At 38.3% G+C, this 21,563-nt stretch overlaps 1 protein-coding gene across 5 annotated transcripts in view; it reads right to left on the bottom strand.

Annotated features, from left to right (window-relative positions):
* The window catches only part of EPB41L4A (erythrocyte membrane protein band 4.1 like 4A), a 134,410-nt gene that overhangs the window by 57,725 nt on the left and 55,122 nt on the right, over window positions 1–21,563 (bottom strand). For all 5 annotated transcript variants that reach the window (XM_062019415.1, XM_062019416.1, XM_062019418.1 and 2 more), the window contains exons 3-7: window positions 16,927–16,978; window positions 15,765–15,843; window positions 11,216–11,313; window positions 7,062–7,182; window positions 1,188–1,275 (exon numbers count right to left, since the gene is read on the bottom strand). In XM_062019415.1, coding sequence (XP_061875399.1) covers window positions 1,188–1,275; window positions 7,062–7,182; window positions 11,216–11,313; window positions 15,765–15,843; window positions 16,927–16,978 — 438 coding nt within the window. The remainder of the gene's footprint in view (window positions 1–1,187; window positions 1,276–7,061; window positions 7,183–11,215; window positions 11,314–15,764; window positions 15,844–16,926; window positions 16,979–21,563) is intronic.

The following is a 21,563-nucleotide window of genomic DNA, read 5'->3' as shown; positions in this document are numbered from 1 at the left end:
ACTGTTGATATGTCCAAACGAGGAAAAGAACTGTATCTCTTCGCATGTGCAGCTTCAGTCTCAAGTAAGGGCTTCTTTTGCTGTTTTAATACATACAGAAATGACAATATTCGTGGATTGGAATTGGGCGTATTACAACTCACTTCTCATTACTGAGACAGGGATCTCATTGCATGGCAAAAGCCAGCTACAAGGAAAAATATTTCCAGGGTTTGCTAACTTAACATGATTTTGTTGGATCATGTTGAGTCTTGCTCCAGTAACTCCCCCAGCTTTCTTTGGGTGGGAAGAGCACAGAGTATGGTATATGAACACAATTAAGTCACAGAGTACATTAAAAAATCCTTCATATTGCAGGCTACACATTTTTCAGTAGGAAGTACGTATTTAATCTTTGGGTAGTGTCTTGATTTCTGTATTTTGTTTCTAGTAATTTTACAAAGTGCTGACATCTAATTCAGTGAACTAGATATATTACAACTCCCTATTTGAATGTCTTATTTTCTTCTATTAAAAAAAGACCTGCCATAAGCAATTATTCAAACAAGATAGAATGATGTTTTCATCAGAAGCACACAGCTTCCAGGCGATGACTGGGATACAATCCCAACATAGATGTTGTTTTATGAAAGAAGTGAAGGGTTTTGGTGAGACAACACAATTTGCAATGCCACACGATACCGTAGAGGAAAAGCTGGAAAAGTACTCTGGATCTCTAGAAAAACTTAATGAATATTGAAAGAAGCTAGACACGCTGCTGCAATCTCACTCTGTTTTTTGCAACAGTAATGAAAAGGTTTCAGGACACACTTGTACATTATATTTTAGTATAACGTGCAAATTCTTGTGTGAAAGACAAAAGTTACAACACTCTTTCATGTCTCCTGATGCACTAATTACCTCTTATTTATCTCAGTTTCTTTTTTTTCCCAGAGTATAACTGATTGTCTCTTGTAGGTGTAATAAAATCACACCCTATTATCTGGAAATGATTAGGCTTCTGAATGTACAAATGACTGAATCCCCTCAGCCCATAAATATGTCTTTGTCTGCATTTCTCATGGTATTTCCTTTCAAGTTATTTGGTGGCAACTAAACTATATGCTAAACTAAATAATCTCCCCCCCACGTTAGTACAAGGGTTTTTTTCAGTGTTACCAAGTTTAAAATATTTAAATTATACTTACATAAACAGGATGGAGATCCACTCCATACATTTCCAGGGATTTGGCCACATCTAAGTAGTTTGATTCTGCCTGAGCAGGAACTTGACCCCTGGAAATAAAATTCTGTGTAAGAACTTTGCACTTCCAGACAAATCATTAAAACAGATCATACTAACAAGTACAGTTCCATGGACAGGTATGTATTCCTTCTTATAATTTGTTTAAACTGTTATTATCCTTTTAGCACTATACTTCTGCTCTCCTCAAGGGAGACTGGACAGTAGGAACAAACGTTTACCAAACACTCTGCTGTAAGATCCTATCACAGATATATGCTATCATACATACAATGTATGACTACTACAGTAACTGATCTTCTCCCTGCTGTCAAAAATGTACTTAAGACATTCCATTTTTAGGCTTGAATATTCAAAAACTCCTTTTTTTCTGGTAATTACATGAGTATGAATAAAGCAGGAGTAGCATAATTGACTGGGGTGCTATTTCCTCATAGCAGTGCTGAAGCTACAAAAGATTTCTGAAAGCAGGGTTCATGACTTCAGATAAAATCTTTTCTTCATAAAATCTGGACTACAGGTTTAGGGTTTTACCAACAGGTAATGCCCAAGTCTACTACTGTGTGAACACAGTTCAGAGTCTCCCACACTAGATGAAGAGTTTAAAAGAGTCAGCTTCCTTCCTATCTGCAAATTATCAGTTAAAAACTACCATTAGCTACATACTAGTAGGAAACAAGAGGGGGAAAACTGGTGGGGGGGGAAAAGATGGCTATTGGGAACATATTTGACATCACTGATGAAGCATTTATTTTCAAAATAACAACCTGACTAAACAAATTCAAAATCACAGACTTATCCTCAGAATTTAATTTGTTCTTCCTTTAGAAACTGCCACTGACACAAGTGCAAGCAGCCCATTACAAGCCTGAAATAACTGAAGCTGCATTTTCATCCTCACTCTTTTTTTAATCCTGTGAAAGCTACTGGACTGTTACTGGGAAGTACAGCATATCTTGTGAAAGTATCTATTAAAGATGCATCTCCTGCATCACCCTGTGACTGTTCTCTTGCAGAAATACTTCACTGCATTTGCTACCTTTCAAATTCAAGATGTGACAGAGAGTTCAACATTTTGATCAGACCTCGAAAAGTCCTGCAATACGCAAATTCTTGTTTCTTGTCTCTCCACTCTCTCCAGCCTAGCAGCTACTTCACAGGTTTTCTCCCCACTTTGTGTTATGCTTCCTGAGGTAAAAACCACATCCAACATGAACCACAAGAAACAGCGGTGCTAGCATTAACGCAACAGTGTAAGTATTTCAAATGCCTTTCTATCTGGGAGATGGTCAGAAGCAGCCCATCTTGTCCATGTAGCAGCACTGATACTGTTTCAGGTGTTAGCCCTTCTTTCCAAGGACTCCTGGAAAAGCAAGAGATCTGAAGCTTGTAATGAAATCCCGTTCTTCAAGAGCTGGATTTACCAGTAGATCTGTGACTCATTTCTGTATTCAGAATATGCAGAATTACTGGATATTCAGCACATCAGCTTTGTCACATGTGACCTGTCTTTTATTCACTTCTGCTATAAAAATACACTCCACAACTTGATATTTTTACAAATCTTGTTGGTAGCTCTCAAAAATGTTAGCAAAATGTTCATTGGAGCAGTACTGACTTACTGAGTTCCCAGGCAGCCTAAATACCTGTCCCTAGAAAATGGAATTATCCAGTTTTAGTGATAGAACCTCAAACCAATTTAAATACCACTTTTAGTGTTTCCTTACTGACCATACATTAAAAAATGCTAATGTTCTTATCCCTCTGTTCTCATCTATCTCTGAAAATACCAAAAGGCTCACATGTCAAGAAAGTGTGTGCAAGTGTATAAATATTTTCACAAGAATACATCACTTACAAGAAAGTGTATTGGCAAAAACTATTAAGAGAAGTAAAGAAGTGAGCTGGAGGAAACAGACAGAAACCAGAGGAAGAAGTCCTCCCAAAGGCAGATGGAGAAAAGAGGCCATGAAGGCAACACGGGAATGTCAGGGAATGAAAAAATTTGCACCGCTAAAAAGCATGTTTCATTTTTACTATCAAAATACAAACTCTTACCAGTATCATACCTGACAATACACTCCAAAACTAAAACAGCTTTTACAGTTGGTAACAACAGAGCAAACAATGGACAGTCAGCCATACAGTTGACATGCACTGCTCACTTAGATGGACAAAGAGCACCTGCATGTCACTGATGGCCCTCATCTATATGGAAAGCTACCCTCCAGGGTAACTAGGAGGGGCATTTTAGCTTCCCATATATCTCACTGATAGAACGTAAAATTGATTAAAAATACATCATCACTTGACTTGCCAAGGTAGTATGCCCAAATCTGCTATAGTCTGAATCATGCAATGTCAGAGGGCTAATACAATCCCTCTCATATGCTCTGAGGGATTGTACCCATCCTCCTGCACCACAAGGGTTCTGTTTCCTCATGTACAAGCCCTGAGGCTGCTGCTTGCGTCTCCAGATGTACACGACAAAATAAGATCACCTCACCCTGCTATCTGACCTTGGGATTGTGATGCTGGTTTATACATGGGATTAAAGTAGCAGTAGACAGGCAGAATAGACTTGATGCACACAATGGACTTCCTTCACCTTAATTCATTTAGAAACTCACTTAAAAAACTTAATCCTGAATGAATCACTGAATAGCTATTACACTGTGCAAAGAAAATGAGAGGTCAATTGCAACCAAAATTAGCTTTTCTGGATATAAGTAGCAGAAACAAGGTACATCCAGTGTCACAGTTGTCTCACAAAACACACTTCTATGCTGGGCCCCATCTATGATGAAGTTCTTTCAATTCATACCACAAAGCCTGTCCCTAAGATGTCTCTGGCAGGGATTTGCATTGGGATTTGGCTTCAGCCATTCTGGTTTCAAAATTCGTAACTAAACAGACAGATGTCACCTGTGCAGAAGTTAATGCTGGCATACCTGATGATGACAGGCTGGACCAGCAATGGGTACACCTAGATTTCACTCTCTTTTCTGATGCTGCTAAATCCCTGACATTTACCTGCAGCCAAGCAGCAAAGGAGTATCAATGAGCACACAAAAACATTAACAATAGTGTTAAGAGAGTTATCATTCCTCTTTATAACCACTGTTCCCCCAGCTTCTGAAATTCATCTTCAAGGTTGTAAGCTTTTTGAGGCAAATAGGTCTTACCTGTTTTACCAAACTAATGATGACAGAAAAAAGAGAGAGGAATGAAGGTTGATTAGTATCAGTGCCTTGCTACACAGTAACTCATGTCTAGTTTCATTTCTTAAACACAACTTCTATGATGTTCAACCAAATAAACTCTTTGTGCCTCAGTTTACAATCTCTAGAACACAAAAAACAGTAATTTCTTACTTCAGAAAACAATCTGTAGTAAGGTTCTCTGTAACACACCAACTACTAAGGCAGTCAGGCAACCACACAGAAATAACTATTGAACAACAGAGTCTCTTCTCTGAAAGAGAAATCTCAGGTCAATGTGGCAACTGGTACAGACTCCACTATCTCTGAGTTAATACCTGTTCTCATTAAACAAGGCATATATAAGGGTAACATGCAAAATTACAGAAAAAAAAAATATTCCTTATCCAGATATAGGAAGAGAATCAAGAAACCTAGACCTACATTCAAGATGGCTAGCTCTGATAATCTCTACATTGACAAAGGGCATGAACACACTCATAAAACATTTCTTACTGCTGTCACCTTAAGAAACGGTTATATCACAATCACACATAACTTTGATTTGTTAGAACAAGCTTCTTTACTCTTATGAGGAATTTTAACTTGAAGATAAGCATGCAAATGTTTACTTTGGCTTTAAATACGGCTGAACTTCTGGCATATGTTCTATTTGCAGAACCATTTTCACATTTTGTATTTTTGAGGGTGCTGTGGTCTAATATTTAGAACAGCAGGGTTCGGAAGCCAAATCTTTCTGACTTGCAGTGCTTCCACACAGTGACTTGTAGTTTGGCCTCAGTTACTCATATACGAAGAACATTTCAATCTAAAACTAACCTCACACCAAATATTTCATATGTAGAAGGCCATTTATAAAAATGGGTAAGTGGAACAAAAAGTAGCTCTAAATTACTGAGAATTTTTAAATAATTTTTGTATGTCTAGAGATAACATAGCATTAGACCTCCTCTTTAAGAAGACTACTGTCACAGCTGCTGCAAATGCATCTGATATTCAAACTGTATTCACCCAGGATCACTTTCTGACTCTGCCTTCTGTACTGGAGATTATGTTCTTTGCTCCAAGTTCCCTAAGAGACTTATTTTTTTCCTCTTTACATTGCTGAGACTCTTTTTTTTTCATCTTTACATTGATGGGACCAGAGGTTACTAGTTCTTATCTTGCTTTGCTGATCTGTTGAGCACTCAGTCCTGTTTATCCTTACTGCAGTTTTGCTTCCCACTGCATTGACAGTTAAACAAGGGAAGACATTGGATGCACAAATTGCAGTCCAACAGAAAATCAACTGAATCCCAAAGCAGCATCTTGGGATCCACCAAAAAGTAGAGATTATCCAGAATGTCAAAGATTATATTGGAAGACAGAGAATTAAAGTTTTGCAGTCTCTATTACAAAAATGAATCTGTCTTTTTCCACCTTCTACAAAGGATGGAAGCTGTTTGCATGAGCACACACATTTCAGATCTCTGTAGTTCTTTTTCATCTTGTCTGCAGTGTGCCTAATACTCTCCTGCAATCTCTTCAACAGCTGGCCTGCCAAGTACCGTAACTCTCGCTTTCTCCTGCCCTTTCAGCTCCTTCTCCTACATAAGAAATATTACCAGGCATGGTTTCAATGCCTGTGAACTTCCACAGTGCCTTGTTCAGTTGAAATCAAAACTGTTTTGAGGCCCACCAGATACCCTGTGTTCCCACCACTACAGGTCATGTGCAAAGCTTTCGAAGCTGTTTGGTTTTTGTCCAGAAACCAGCACTCTGAATGCCCTGTGCTACTCAGTGTTGCCTGATGACTCTGTTTATATATCCTGCTTTTTATAAATCATATGTTCATTCTCATAGCGGAATACTTTATACAGGTAACTGCCAATATGTTTTATGCAAGATATGATGACTAATTAAAGGACTTTATGCTTGTAAAACCAAACTGTCTCTTTAATTCACGCAGATGTTGCAACTGAGTTTACCACTTAAACCATGGGCATACAAATTGTTTTCCTGGTCCCTCCTGCAATGTGAACTGCTCCCACAAAGATTCATGCAGGTTGCTACAAGCACTCCTTCATTACTCCAGCTAAGGATCTGGCAAGAAAATAGAGGCTTCATTGTACCAAGTAATGTACATTATTAGAGTAAAAGTGGTTTTGCCCTAACAGTTTGAATACAGAAGGCAGCACAAAGAAAAGAAGTGTTATTATCTGCATTTTACAGGCAGTAGACTGAGGCATGGGTGTAATAAACAATTTGTCCAAAATTATACAGGAAATCTTCCTGGAACAGGGAATAGAACCCATGGATTTTTATTTCATTCTTTTTAACTACAAAACTAACAGGAAACAGGAGAACTATTAAAACTGCTGGTTCTGAAACACCCATACCTAGGTCTGAAAGACATTGCTCTGCTCAGTTCCAAAAAGAACAACTCCAATTACATAAAACGTTTTCTGTATCCAAGAGATGTAACTGGATACACCCTGTCTCCTTTCCTCAGGTCTACAGACATCCCCTCTGCACCATAAGCTGCTCCCTTCCCCACCTACCAAGCACCTCCGAATATGACATCACCTGCCAAGTTCCTAACAGCACTGAATTCTTACATCAGAGTTTTGTGTATCCGTTCTATGGCATCCTCCAGCTCTTCCTTCTGGTCTGGAACAAAGCGGTACTCCGAGACATAACCTGCGGTGTGCTTATATGGGTCATAGTCCCCCAGTTCAGCTAGAGGACACAAGAAGAAAAGAAAAGTCACTTACTTTCAACGCTTTATGTTAACCAAAAGATACACTACATAACCCACCTACAGGTGCCAAGCCACCTCTTTCCAACAGTCAATTTACCATCTGGTCACTTAAAAACTCAAGAGTCAGTACAAAATTGTTCACATTAGTGTACAGAAAACCAAGAACAAATGTCTTCGGTCATTTCAAAACAGTAATGGAGGGTTCAAAGGGCTAGGGGTTTCGACAGGAAATCTACCACTCCTACAGTACTAGATAAAATTTTGTCCAAGAGAGCAAATTTGAAATTTGATGACATATATTATTTGGTAGCATATGTAAAGTATAGAAGAAAAGTCTAGATTTTTTGAATATCTATGCCCTCACAATAAGCTGTAATATTATAGACAGTATTGATTCATATCCTTCCTGGGACTCCAAACATCAGCATCAGTGTGGGAACACGGATGGAGACAAATATCCTGAGAGGTATGTCCTTCTAAGGGTAAGTGTCGTTACTTCTAAGGAAACACAGGACTACATTTTTCTACAAAATACTGATATATTTCCTAAGCTTTCAACATGAAAAAAAAATCTTAAATAAAAGAATATAATGAATAGCTCATACAATTTTCTTAGAAACAACTTTGAATTTACATATATTAGTCATATCAGTTTACATGTTGCAATGCAATTCTAAAATAAATATGAACTTTGGTCAGAACTCACTTGTACTGATCTTAACTACAATTGAGTCTATGTAAGAAACTCTGTGAAAGTTATAATTTCACTTTTTTAATAGACTTCAGTAAAATACATGTGGATTCTTCTCTGAGAAAACATAGCCAAAAGCTGGCTTCAAGAGCCAATAACTAAGACACTCTTCTAATAACTTATGTTTCTTTCAAAAATTTAACAATGCTTCTAGAACAAGAGAAAGATCTGCTCAATTGAGATGCTGAGAAGTTTCTCTAGAAAACTTCCATAAAAATGATGTGCCTCTTGCCCATAGCAGGAATAAGAACAGGAACTACAACAGCGACTCCAGCATTCTCAATGGAAAACTGATATATTCTGCAAACTGTGCCATGGGTACTGATTTTTACACCATCCTCACTATAGTAGTTCTGGAGTCTTTCCCCATGAAAGGAAGAAAACAATTTATGTGCTAAGGACAGGATCTGCTCTGAGACCAAAGATGACACCCCTGCACAACCTGAATGGAGAAAGCAGGGCCTATGGCTGGAGCAGGATATGGGTTCAGGACTCTGGAAGTCCTGACTCCTCCTCCAGATCTCAGCAGCTGCTAGCTCCACCAGGAAAGACATCTCTAGTACCACTACAGAAGCAGAGCATCTCTAGCTCTTACTCAATGCGCACAAATGCACTTTAAAAGCATGGTCTGACACATGGCCCTTGGAAAGGCTCTTGACCTCAGTGCCAGTGCTTTAGGTTCATATTTTTAATATCTGAGACAGACTTTTCTCAGGTGCCTTTATAATACTTTGAACAACTGCAGGTCCTAAGTAAAAGGCCAAACCTTTTCACAGAGTCAGTGAGAATGTACGCTTGTTGGTGTCAGGACTAATTTTAACAACACTGTATGTAACTGTCATGGTTTAGCAAGGAGCAGCTTCAGCTTGGTAACAGGGTGAGCGGGTTGCAGTGAAGACCTGGTAAAGAGTTTTTGGACTCTCCCCTGGCTCCTGGGTTCACACCCACCTCCGGCCCGGCTGGGCCAATCTGGTGCCTCTGCCATCACTATTTAGGGACAGGAATTTGAACTTCTGGCAGGAGGTGTAAGAGTGATACAAGATGGAGGTGACCACGCGGACCCTACAGTCAGAGAAGGAAGAAGGAAGGAGAAGCAATAGACCAGAGACCCCTCTGCAAGCCGTGGCGAGAATGCAAGCTGTGCCCCTGCAACCTATGGAGACCCATGGCAGGACTGAGAGTTACCAGCAGCTCCGTGTGAGTGAGCCCGGACGGGCGAGGGACTGTGTGGGGAGACGGCCATGGCCCAGGCCGTGCTGGAGAGCCTGTGTGCCACAGAGCAGCCCCACACGAGAGGCAGAGAGGAGACTTTGGGATAAATGCGTCAGAGCAGCCTGTGCAGGGCTGCCATGTGTGTGAAAGTCCCCACGGACTTTCCGGGAAGACTGGTGCGGAGCCCACCTGCCCCGAGGAGAAACAAACAGCAGAAACTATCAGGAATAGACTGACTGAAACCCCCCATTCCCTGCCCCCCTGAGCTGCTCAACTAGGGGAGGAGGTAAAAACACCAGGATCAGGGCTCTGAGCCCGGGAAGAGGGGAGGTGTGGCAAGAAGGTGTTCTTAAAGGGCTGGTCAGACTCTTCATTGTTGTACCACTCTGTATTGTTTCATTTTGGTTATGTTTTGGGGTTTTAAGGTTATGTTTTAGTTGATGTTGCATTAAATTATTTTCTGTTTTCTTCCCCAAGCTGAGCAGTCTGGTCTATTTTGTCCTGAACCTTAGGGGGCAATAAAGCTCTCCCTGCCCTTTGGCAATCCTCAGACTCTTCAGTACTTGAGGCTGGTCTTCCCTGATGGGCCTAAACCAGGACAGTAACCTTTGTCAGCTTTAAGTCTCCTCTTTCACACAAGCTTCTTCATTGTTTTCCAACAGAATATCTGAGATTAGAATCACAGGAACAGGATCTTATACCAAAACAACAGCTTCCCATACCCTAACAACCTCACCCTAAAGGACAAGAATTTCTTCTTTTTGCTCATTTCTCATAATACAACCGAGATATTACTATCATTACATATTTTCCTGCATCATACTTGGCGTAATTTTTCAGGGAAGGCACTCCTTTCTCCTTCTTCTTTCATGGAAGGAATCTCCTTCTCTGGAGATTTTCAAGAGCTGTCTGGATATGTTCTTGTGTGACCTGATCTAGGTGGATCTGCTTTAGCAGGGGGGTTGGACTAGATCATCTCAAAAGGCATCTTCCAACCACTACCATTCTGTGATTCTGTATGCTGGTAAAGTGAAATTGGCATTGTAAACAGTTTTTCAGAGTAAAACATGCCACATGTCTTAGGTGGTAAAAAGAAGTTAAAAATAAATGTACAGAAAGAAAAACTGCCTGAAATTTTAGCTTTTCAGAAACAGGTGTAACACACTCTGAAATCCTGTGTAATGCCCACTCACACATCAGATCAGTTTTTCTGCCTTTTTATTCTAAAATGGAAATGAAAGGAGTATTATTGTTTATATTGTATTAAGTGTTATTGCACCACAATTGGAACAGCAGTAATACAAGTAATCTTTGCTTAATATGAATAACTCGTGAGAAATACAATATTAACACAGAACAAATTATATAGTCCTAGCATGGCTCATAATACAATTTCTGGTAACAGTTGTGTTTAAATACAGAGCCCGAACTGTAATGTAAAAGGAATAACTAACTGGTAGACACACAGCTCCTTTCTAATTCATTGCTAATTCTATCAAGTATGCAGGATTCAATACCCACTATTGAAATACTAACTACTGATGAGTGAATGCAGATAAATAGAATACAGATAGAAGTAACATTCTTCAGGTCAAAACACATTCTCCCTTCAAGCATAGGCACATTCATATTGACATAATGTTAATTCTTGAAAGAAACTTTTATTTGATAGACTGTTGGCTGGAGGCTGCCAATAGGCCATCAAATCTGTAAACCTCCTGATGAAGGTTTTGCATATTAGATATACAATGCAGAATGAGTCATAAAGTCTTAAGTACATGGTGAGATATTCCTCAGAAAGGCAAAGAGTGTCAGAGTCTTCAAACTGACTTTTCAGCTGCTTCTTTACATTAACTTCTATATTGCTGCTCTATTATCTCTTCAGACCGGTTATCTATTTAAAGTTCTTCAGATGAAATGTCATGTTAGTTTTGCTCTGTTTTGAAATGCATGCAAAAAAGTGTTAGTGAAGTCTGCACTCACAATTTAAAATTAAGCATAATAAAGAATTAAAAGAAAGAAGCTCCTAGTTGGCCAGCAGAACTTACACTGAATTATATATGCTCCCAACTGTGCTGCAGTGTTGGTTGGGCAAGGCAATCGGCCCTGTAAAACGTCTTGCTTAACCTGTAAGAAAAATTGATACCTAAAACATAGAAAGAAAACAAAATTATTCTTAAAATATTGAGTCTGATTCACTAAGTAGTTTCATCATCTTCTAGTTTACTTAAGGCATGCCATGTACCATAACTATATGATATCCTCTCAGAATTACTTCTCCCTATTGATCTTGAACTAATGTTAACCTAGTGAAAGGGGAGCACTCTGTAGTTTTCCCATCTGCTTACATTGTGCAGATAAAATTAATTTTCCACCTAAAACTGCAATTTCATAAAATCGTAGAATGGTAGGAGTTGGAAGAGACCTTTAGAGATCATCCAGTTCAACCCCCCTGCAGAAACAGGTTCACCTAGATCAGGTCGCATAGGAACATGTCCAGGTGGGTCTTGAAGACCTCCAAAGGAGAAGACACCACAATCCCTCTGGGCAGTCTGTGCCACTGCTCCCTCACCCTCACAGTGGAATAGTTTTTTCTTATATTTAAATGGAACTTTTTGTGTTCCAGCTTCATTCCATTACCCCTTGTCCTGTTGCTAGCTACTATAGAAAAAAGGGATGCCCCAACCTCCTGACACCCACCCTTTAGATATTTATAAATGTTAATAAGATGTCCCCTCAATCTCCTCTTCTCTAGACTAAACAGCCACAGTTCCCACAGCCTTTCCTTACGTGAAAGATGTTCCATACCCCTGATCATCTTGGTGGCCCTGTGCTGGACTCTCTCCAGCACTTCCCTGTCTCTCTTGAGCTGAGGAGCCCAGAACTGGACACAGGACTCCAGATGGGGCCTCACCAGGGCAGAGTAGAGGGGGAGAAGAACCTCCCTTGACCTGCTGCCCACACTCTTCTTGATGCATCCCAGAATGCCATTGGCCTTCTTGGCCACAAGGCCACATTGCAGGCTCATATTTAGTTTATTATCTATCAGGACTCCCAGGTCTCTCTCTGCAGAGCTGCTCTTCAGCAGTTTGACCCCCAGCCTGTACTGGTGCATGGGGTTGTTCCTTCCCAGATGCAGGACTGTGCACTTGTCCTTGTTGAACCTCATCAGGTTCCTCTCTGTCCAATTCTCAAGTCGGTTGAGATCCGACTGAATGGCAGCACAGCCTTCTGGGGAATCAGCCAGTCCTCCCAGCTTGGTGTCATCAGGGAACTTGCTGAGGGTACACTCTGTCCCATCATCCAGGTCATTGATGAAGATGTTGAACAAGACTGGCCCCAGAACCCATCCCTGTGAAACTCCACTGGCCACAGGGCCTCCAACTCAATTTTGTGCCAAATTTGTCTCTTTTGACTTTCAAAGAGCATTAGAAAGTGAGTAAAAGGGATAAGAATCAGAAACATTTAACAAGAAACCTAACAAAGAGCCAAAGTTTAACCTGATTGGCAGATAAACATAAGGGAAAACTGGGTATCAGATACTTTTTCCCATACATCAATTTATCAACTCAGAAGCAGCACGCAGATCTGAGGCAGTCTATATTCCCACAAAACAAATAAATGGGCAGACCATCAGCAACTAACTGTATCTGTCACAACATAGAGTAACCACTTGAACAGAATGAAATGCACAAAATAGTTGGAAAAGTAAGGACAAGAAAACAGTCCGCTTGGTTTTGCAACTCTCCATGCTCATTTATAGGAAATGGTTTTTATATTGTTTGGATTTTGTCTGGTTTTGTTACAACAGAATTACACAGTGTTTCCTATCATCCTAAGTGCCAAGTTCCTACAAAATGTAATAATACTGAGAAGGTAACTTTTTAATGAAAAAAATGATCATCAATACAAGCATACAGCTTTTTCATTCTTTACTACTTCAACTCCATCTATTCAGAGCCATTCAACTATGCTACAAATGATTTGTTCTGTATTAGTACAAGTTACTTATTAAAGCACCTTGGAATGATCTGTAAGTTCAAAGTGCATCTATGGTAATTTCAGGGAAGCTGGCAAACTGCATGTTACACAACAGCTGATCCACAAATTATCTTAGAACCAATTGAATTTATCAGAGCCTGTGAATAAGGATACCAATATCTTTCCAGTTAGTAATCCCCCAGAATTTGTGCTGTGACAGATACAATAGCAGGAAAGTCCGTCCTTAAAAAAATGGCCAATATTCTCTGCCTTAAAAGACCAGAGCATTGCATAAGAACTTTCTGGAAGTGTCAGGAGGCAACACAAAGTACATACACTCACTGTTTCATCACTCCACGTAATACCTCAGTATTACTTCTACTTTACACTTGCAAGTCCTACCTAGACAAATCTTCTCTGTATGAATGATAACAATGGCAAAACTGATTTATATCTACTGTGGAGTACACAGTATCTTTTTCACATAAAACGCATTTCTGATGTGCCCATCTTTCTAGTATCACTTTTCCATCTGTACAATGCAGAGCTCCATACCAGGTGATGCTGCAAATATCTTTCCAAATAGCAGGTATCTGTATTTCTGCCCTCTTATAGTACAGCCTCAAAATAAAACAAGGTACGAAACTGCAAAAAAATCCACAACCTCCCTGCAAAAGTCAGTCAGAGCCAACGACAAGTGCTTAAGTGACTCCTATAAAGTGAGCAGACTCAATTATTTCCACTGAAGCTGCTAAACTCATCACAAAACTAGGCCTTTTGTCCAAACTTGTAGCTAAACACTCTCACCTTGTGTGTCATCAAGTTTGTGATATATATATATGGTAGCTAAATGCTAGTTTGCTCTAGCAAACACATCCAGCAAATCTTAATGTGATTCACCACAGTGCTGGCTTTTGCCTACAAGCCAGACAGATTTTACTATGAAGCAATTACAAATTTGACAGGTTTTCATTATTTGCAAATGGTAATCATGTAATCCCACAGAATATTAACACCTAATAACAACAGTCTCTGCCTTCATTTCCATTACAATAATAAACACATGCACCAAAGAAATAGGTCGTTTAGTATAAATGGTTAACACATCACTGGAACTACACACTTAGGCAGACTATTATTCTTATAAAGTAAAATAGGGTCTTTAATCCCCCTAAGCAGGCTTTTTGGTTGGGTTTTTTTCAAAAAACTTATACAATCCTCCCAAGGTTTAAGAGCCTACAAGAATAAATACTAGGAAATGCTGAGGACATCTGACTATTTAATGTGTTTTGTCAAAGACTGTTGATACAAGCATATTGCTTTCTTATGCCCTCCCCTCTGTACCTTCTAAAGTGCAAATTCTGCACAACCAAACACTGTGTAGACATGAACAGAGGCTTACTAATTACATTAAAATGCTTCTTAACTAGATTCACACATCTAATCAGCAATGCAAGTCACTGACAGACCTTATCATGAGCCTAAGAGAAACAGGTTTTGAAAATTTATCCCATGATTTCCCTAAAACAAATCTGCCCTGCCTCCCAGGGAGCAATCACAACAGGTTTGGTGGCCAAAGCTCCCTTCCCAGAGCCATCTAGCTTCCCCTGAGAGCAGAGTTGAAAGTGCTTCTGAAAGAATATATGAAAACTGCATCACACTTCCACAGCACAGCTTTCACTCTTCTACCTGCACAGTCACAGTGCTTATTATTTTTCTTGTTATACATTGGACACTACCATTCCTGCTGTGCCAATATAGAAAGAAAATAAATTTCTCTACTCCGGTACAAGAAAAATATTCTGCCTGTGCTACAACAACTGCCACCTTTGATTAAGAAAAATTAAAAACCCTGCGTGCATTCAAATGAATTCTAATAAGTCACATTCCTAGGACATCAGAAGAAATATTTTGGCTTTTATTAATGCAAGCCAGCACACAAATTTTGTTGGCCTATCTATCTAAATTCTCATATTTCCTTTTGAACCTAAACCTAACTGTCTGGAACCTTTCATAAATTAAGCAAACCAAAAACCCTGTGCATTGGAGTGCAGGTAAGCACATTTGTGCTCATGCCTGTGCTCATGTGTGTGCCTGTGTTAGTGTCTGCATCCTCGTATTTTGTAGAGACCAAGCTTAATTAAAAGAATCAAAAGCATGTAACTCTTCAATTTCCTTTGCATATTTTTGGAAAGACTAAAAGAAACACTCTTGAAAAGCAGTTCTGAAATTTCAGCTGTGGCCAATAAAGAGGAAAATTCCCTGTTTTTATATTTCATATCCAAGTAAACTCAAAACTTGATTACAGCACAATATAAATGCGTATGTTACAATGCATTCCTTAAAAAAACAAACAAACAAAACCCCAATGAAAACCCACAAACGCACAGGAAAAGTCCCTTTGGATTCTGAAGCACCAGAGTGCACTTTTTTATCTTGGGCTTCTACATGGTTGTCAGGAACAATCACTGTGATGCTAGTCACAATGCTCTTCCTACACGGACATGTGTAGGAAGCAGAAAAGAAAGAACCCAGACACATTGCAACAATATGCACCTAGTGGGAAAAGATTACTACCTTGAAATCAAGAAACTACACTCTTGTTGAATACTGTACCTTGTTATTTCTTCTTTAAGTTTACATGGATCCTCTGCATAAAATTTAATGCCAAAATACAGAGTGTATGGTGGTCCAGCTGAGGAAAAAATATTTGTGGCAAAGGTTAGTTGCTATGAACCATTAATTGTCATAAATTGCTATTAGTTACTATAAAACAGCTACTTCATGAATCGTGTAAGTCTCAGAAAAAAATCTTACATCCAAAGGAAAATCTATATATCCACACTCATTACAGGAGAGGGAAAAAAATTATTTTTCTAGTCTTCTTTTTATTTATTCAGGGCTTGTCTGCAAAAACTTGTGAATTTTTGCTTATTTTGAAGACTGTACTTCAGATTTCCCTGTTAACTTACCATTTCTCCAATACTTTTTTCTTTTTACTTCTTGATTTTTGCCTCTAGATACTCTTTTCACGGAAACATTTTTTAAAAAGTAATTGTGCATGAGATATGATTCCATCATAACTAATAATACTGAATACTAATTTCTTCCACATATACAAATATCTCATGAAGAAATTTTAATTATATGCCACTTCCATTAAGAAATATTTGGAAAAGCTTTTCTAATTCACCTTTTAAAAATGTTATTCTCTCAAAAGATTCTGTTAACTCAGTAATGAAATTCTTAGAGCTACATTTATTCTGTGCAGGCTCTGCTTCTACATCTTTTATAGAAGCTGTGAAAATTCTTAAGTAAAATAATCTTATCACCTTCTTTAATTATAATAAAAATAACAGATGTTGCATGAGTGATATCTGAAGAGTGACAGCAACAGCCGACACACTATTACCAGTAAGAGGCACTAGTTTTACTTTCAGAAGCAAAAAGGAATCTAAGTTGGTTATGCTACAGTACAGAAAGACAGAGGTATCACAGCTACTATAAAAGTAATTCTGTAAGTTAAGAATAGCACCATTTATTATTGTAAAACAAAATTTAAGCAGAGGGAATACTTTGGACAGTAATCATACTAATTATTGGAAAATATGTGTTCAATCTACGTGTGAAATTTTGATAGTTACGAACCACAGTAATACACTTGTTCAAGAACTGCCAATCTGCTATGACTAGAGTATAAATGTTATATAGGCTGTCTTTATGGAACATTGCTTCTGTTACCTCAGATACATTGTTCAAATTCAAATTAAATACATACTGTTTATCAATTCTTTATGTTCAGCAAGGGTCTTTGCAGGATCCAGCCAGTACTATGAGACAGACAATTATGGAAATTAGTCACTTAACATGGAAAATTAATACACAACAATTGCAATTCTGTATTTCTTCATATATTGGTATTTGTTATCAGACTGACACACTTTGGTCTGCTAACAACAAACTTAGCCCAGCTTCTAATTACAGAAATGCTCTCTGTATAATTCTAACACTGCATATCTCCTCTGGAGGTAGAGGTCTTCCTAAAAGGAAATCTATTTAATAAGAGTCAATACATCTCTGGTTTGTGACAAGCTATCTCTCTATAAGTATCAAATTAAGTACCCACTAGTGTATACTCAATCTGTCGTAACTAGTATATGGGTGTGCAACCTTGGTATTTTCTTCCTGGGAGATTAACCTATGCAAGGTAACTCTAAATAACAGCAAAAAAAAAGAGCATGTAAGACAGGATTTACAAGGGAAGAATGAAGTGATTTCACTTGTTTTCTGAAAAACAAAGACTGTAGGAGGGTAATAGGCACAACAGCAGTCTTCCAACACCTGGGAAATTGCTGTAGGAACATAGTGATTGGTTTTTCTGCATGTCCACCAAGTACGAAGAAACTAGCTTAACTAGAACCAAAGAAAAATGAACTTTGATTTTCAGAAACAGTTTCTAGTAGCAGGAGGAGAGGACGAGTGGAAACTGTCACCAAGATAGGGAGACCAGAGACTCTTACACTCCTGTTTTACAGGACTAGCTGGACAAATGTGTTGAGAGGTGATCGAGGTACACTTAACATGCTGTTACATGGGTTCTGCTGATCACAGACTAGCTGTGCACTTTGCATTATTATTTGCATTACTCTGCATACTTCATGAGCATCCTGCTCTTGCTATCCCTCCAGCTACTTAGTTCTTTCTTAGCTTGACATTTCTATGACACAGTTTTGGAAGAAAGTACAGAGGTAGCTGCCAAGACCCTCCTTGTCATCCTTTATTTCAGTCCTCCTCTCCCATACAGAAACTTTCAACAAGCTGAGATCAACACCATTTCTTAAAACACTGGAAACAAAAAGGCTGCAGAACATAGCTGCTAGAAAGAGCAATTTAAGCCAGATAGAATCTGCTCCCTTAGGACCCTCATCTTTTTTAACTAACAAACTACACAAATCAATGAACAAAGAAACTCCTTATCTGCACCCCTGAACTAACCTTACAAAATAAGAATAAAATTATTAGACCAAAAACCTTTCCTTTTTATCTAGATAACTTCTTTGCACTAAACATAATCACTATTAAAAGCAATAGCATAAAGAAGAAAAAGGAAACAATACAAAGCATCAGAGTGGAAAATCTCAAGCAACTGAGTTTGCAAGTGGTTGTAAACAGCTGTCATGATTTTGACAATACATGGACACAAACTACTTCCATGAGCTGCTGATCCACTTGCTGTAGGAGCATCTGTATGCCTTGTACTTAGCTGCTGTTATTTCAAATCCTAGAATGTTTGTTAGGAAAACTTCCTAAACCTTCTTTCTCTAAGACCAAAATTCAGTATCTAATACTAATGTATCTAATACACCCAATAACTACTGAAATATAAACCCTCTTAACCTCAACAGAAGGTGAGAAGAAAAGTCTGTCACACTTGTTCAAATGTAGTACTAGAACTCCAAATTAGCAATAATCTGAGCTAGTATAATAGGCTGATAAAGAGATTTTCAAAGGGGAAAAAAAGGAAAAAAAGGCTACAGTGCACATTCCGGCTATGCAATGTGGTCAGAATGTGGTCTGATTTCTTCTCAAAAGTTGCATGACACTATGAACAACAACATACTGTCAAGCTAATTTTCTTGACTGTTTTCTGTTAATACTGCAAGAGATCAAAACTATCCTGTTTCAAAATCTATCATGGAATAACTCTTCCACTAAGTCCTGAACAGAACTGAAATCAGTCTCAAGAGATATTGCCTTATGGTCCTCTCCCCAGCTTACACTAAAGCATAGGTAGACAGATTACTTGTAAAAAAACAATGGGTACTGATGGATCACCATTTAAGTGTGCAAGTCAAACACAGATTCAGATTTATTAATTACAGATTTCTTTTTTTCTCTGCAATCTGAACTCTACCACCTCTTTTATCCATGTGACTCACTGATTGTCACAAGACAAACCAGGATTCGGCCAAGTAATTGAAGACCACGTGGACACATGCAGACAACACAATCAAAAGTTGTACTGGAACTCTTGGTCTACTTGAGCGCTAACTCAAATGATGTTTTTTGTATCATCTTCTAAAGACAATTTCCAAGCTTGGGGAGTAGGGCAAAATTAAGAGGGAAAATCAAAAGTTCAACTTCAGAAGGAATATGAAGAGAGAGGGAACAAGTCTGGTTATTTATATTTCATTCCTTAGCCCCAACTGAGCCAGTAGAAGGAACTACACTCTCAGTCCCCAACCTTGTGTAAGACAGATTGCTGCTACTCATGCTAGTGAATATAGGCATCGGTGGACACAAGGAAATATTCTCTCCTGAAAGGACCACACGCCTCGAGATCTGCAGGCTGCAGAGGTGAAGCTAATACTGGTTTACTGCTGGGACAGAGAGTGGTGGGGAAGAGGCAGGAACCTTATCTGCCTTCTCATCTCTCTAGCAAGTATTTAGCACTGTGGCAATGCCACAAACCCATATTTAAAATCACTGTGTAGCTATTTATTATTTCAAAGGCTGACAAAATGTTCCTGAAGAATGCAAGGGGTGGGGGGAGAGGAGAGAGATATTTCTAACATTTTATTTGTAAGCCAAAAATGAATGGAATTTCATAGATAATGAAAAGGCATTTTTCAAGCCAACATCAGACAATAAAGACAAGAATATTTACAAAATCAAGAACCCCAGCAACTGAGGCCTCTGAGCATACAGAGGCATACATACACAATAACGTATATCAGATACCTGTTAAATGTTTGCATACAGATATAAATAGTTTTGTGTATAGTTACAGTTTTGAGCTCACACGTTAGAGCACTAAGAGAAAAGGGAAAAAAAAGCAGAGTGTCTTACTAATCCAACACACTTGCACAGAAATGCTGACAATAAACACTGTATTTGTGAATGCCAAAGTAGCTCCAATGAACAGCCTCACTCCTTTCATCTGTTTGGCACCCAGCATGACCCTTATGATTACCCACCTGTACCTCATCTGCACAGACAGAAAGGTTATCTGACTTACTGCAAAGAGGGCAACACCCAGCATATACCCATCCAATTGCAGGGGACAAATGTTCTCAAACTTAAAAGGAAAATTTAACATTTAATAAAAAAAGTAAAAACCAAAATAGTCCTAATCAATGCACCCACTCAGGCTAGCAGTTTACGAATTGTTATTTACAAAGATTACATGGTATTTGTTTAATTTTATCTTTTTATTATTTACTAAGACTAATTATGAATGTAAAATGTCATTATAGAAAATAAGACCATTTTATTTTTTAGATAAAATTATTTTTAAAAGATGTTTTAAAGTGCAGCAAATATAAGAATAGACCAGCTCTATTGTTCTTTATACTTTTACAAATCTGGCTCCCATACAAACCAGACATGGCAGCAGCATGTATTCAAGCGCCATGCAGTATTTAATATCCAGTATTTCAGACGACTGAAAACATTTTTCCACAAATCTAGACACTTCATTCTATGTATCTGTATAGGGTTAAATCTGGGTCAAATTCCATTAATCTGTTTGAAACAAAATATTAACTAGTTTGAAATGTTTGCTGTGGTATCAATCAATGAAATGTCTGGTGGAGAAAAACCTATCAAATCCTAAGCTTTCTTAATTAGATTCTTAGGGAGCTGTACTCATAGCATACATAACAGTCTATGGAAACAGGCTTTCCATAGAAAACACAGTAGCTTTCAATAATAATCTGAAATTATAAAGATTTTTTTCTGCAATCTAAGACAACAGTAGGAATTAGAATTGAGGGTTTTGTCTATGAATGTCCAGTGCAAAGAATATGAATCTTCTAAGCTTGAGACATCCCTATTATATAAGAAATGTATAAACCATCAGTAAATTCCTACATACAAATACATATTTATTACTTCCGTCTTTTCTTTGTTAGAATCTGAATTTATACTAATTATATTTAGTATCATATCACTATTGTGAGTTTCCTGTTGACTCCACTACATTCTCTTACCACCTTTAGCTCTTCTATCAGCTTTGTATAGGTTATTTTGATCCATTAATGATCTCCTAGAACTTCTAGCTTCTAATCAATCTCATCAGCCTACATTTTCTTTCCACTGGCTATACCATCTATTTTAACATGTACAACCAGTTTTTTCCTTTCTAGATAATTTATTACACCATGTTTGTGGGCAAATGTCAAAACCGTACAAAAGCAAAAATTCACACAAAACCAAAATACAAGCGAAGTATAGTTGATCTGTTTTTCTAAGACCCTGAGATGAAAATAAACACTGCATTGTATGACAGTAATTCCCTACAGAACAGACATTAACTGTATTTGTACAGTTAAGTTTTATCCAGCCTGTTCAACCTGTTACTCTACTCAACTTGGTACCATACACTGCAATTACTTTATTAATCACGCTGAATGG

The sequence above is a fragment of the Colius striatus genome, chromosome Z, assembly GCF_028858725.1.
Source record: "Colius striatus isolate bColStr4 chromosome Z, bColStr4.1.hap1, whole genome shotgun sequence".
NCBI lineage: Eukaryota > Metazoa > Chordata > Aves > Coliiformes > Coliidae > Colius > Colius striatus.
Note: the sequence above shows the minus strand (reverse complement) of the source record. Positions and strands in the feature narration are given on the sequence as shown.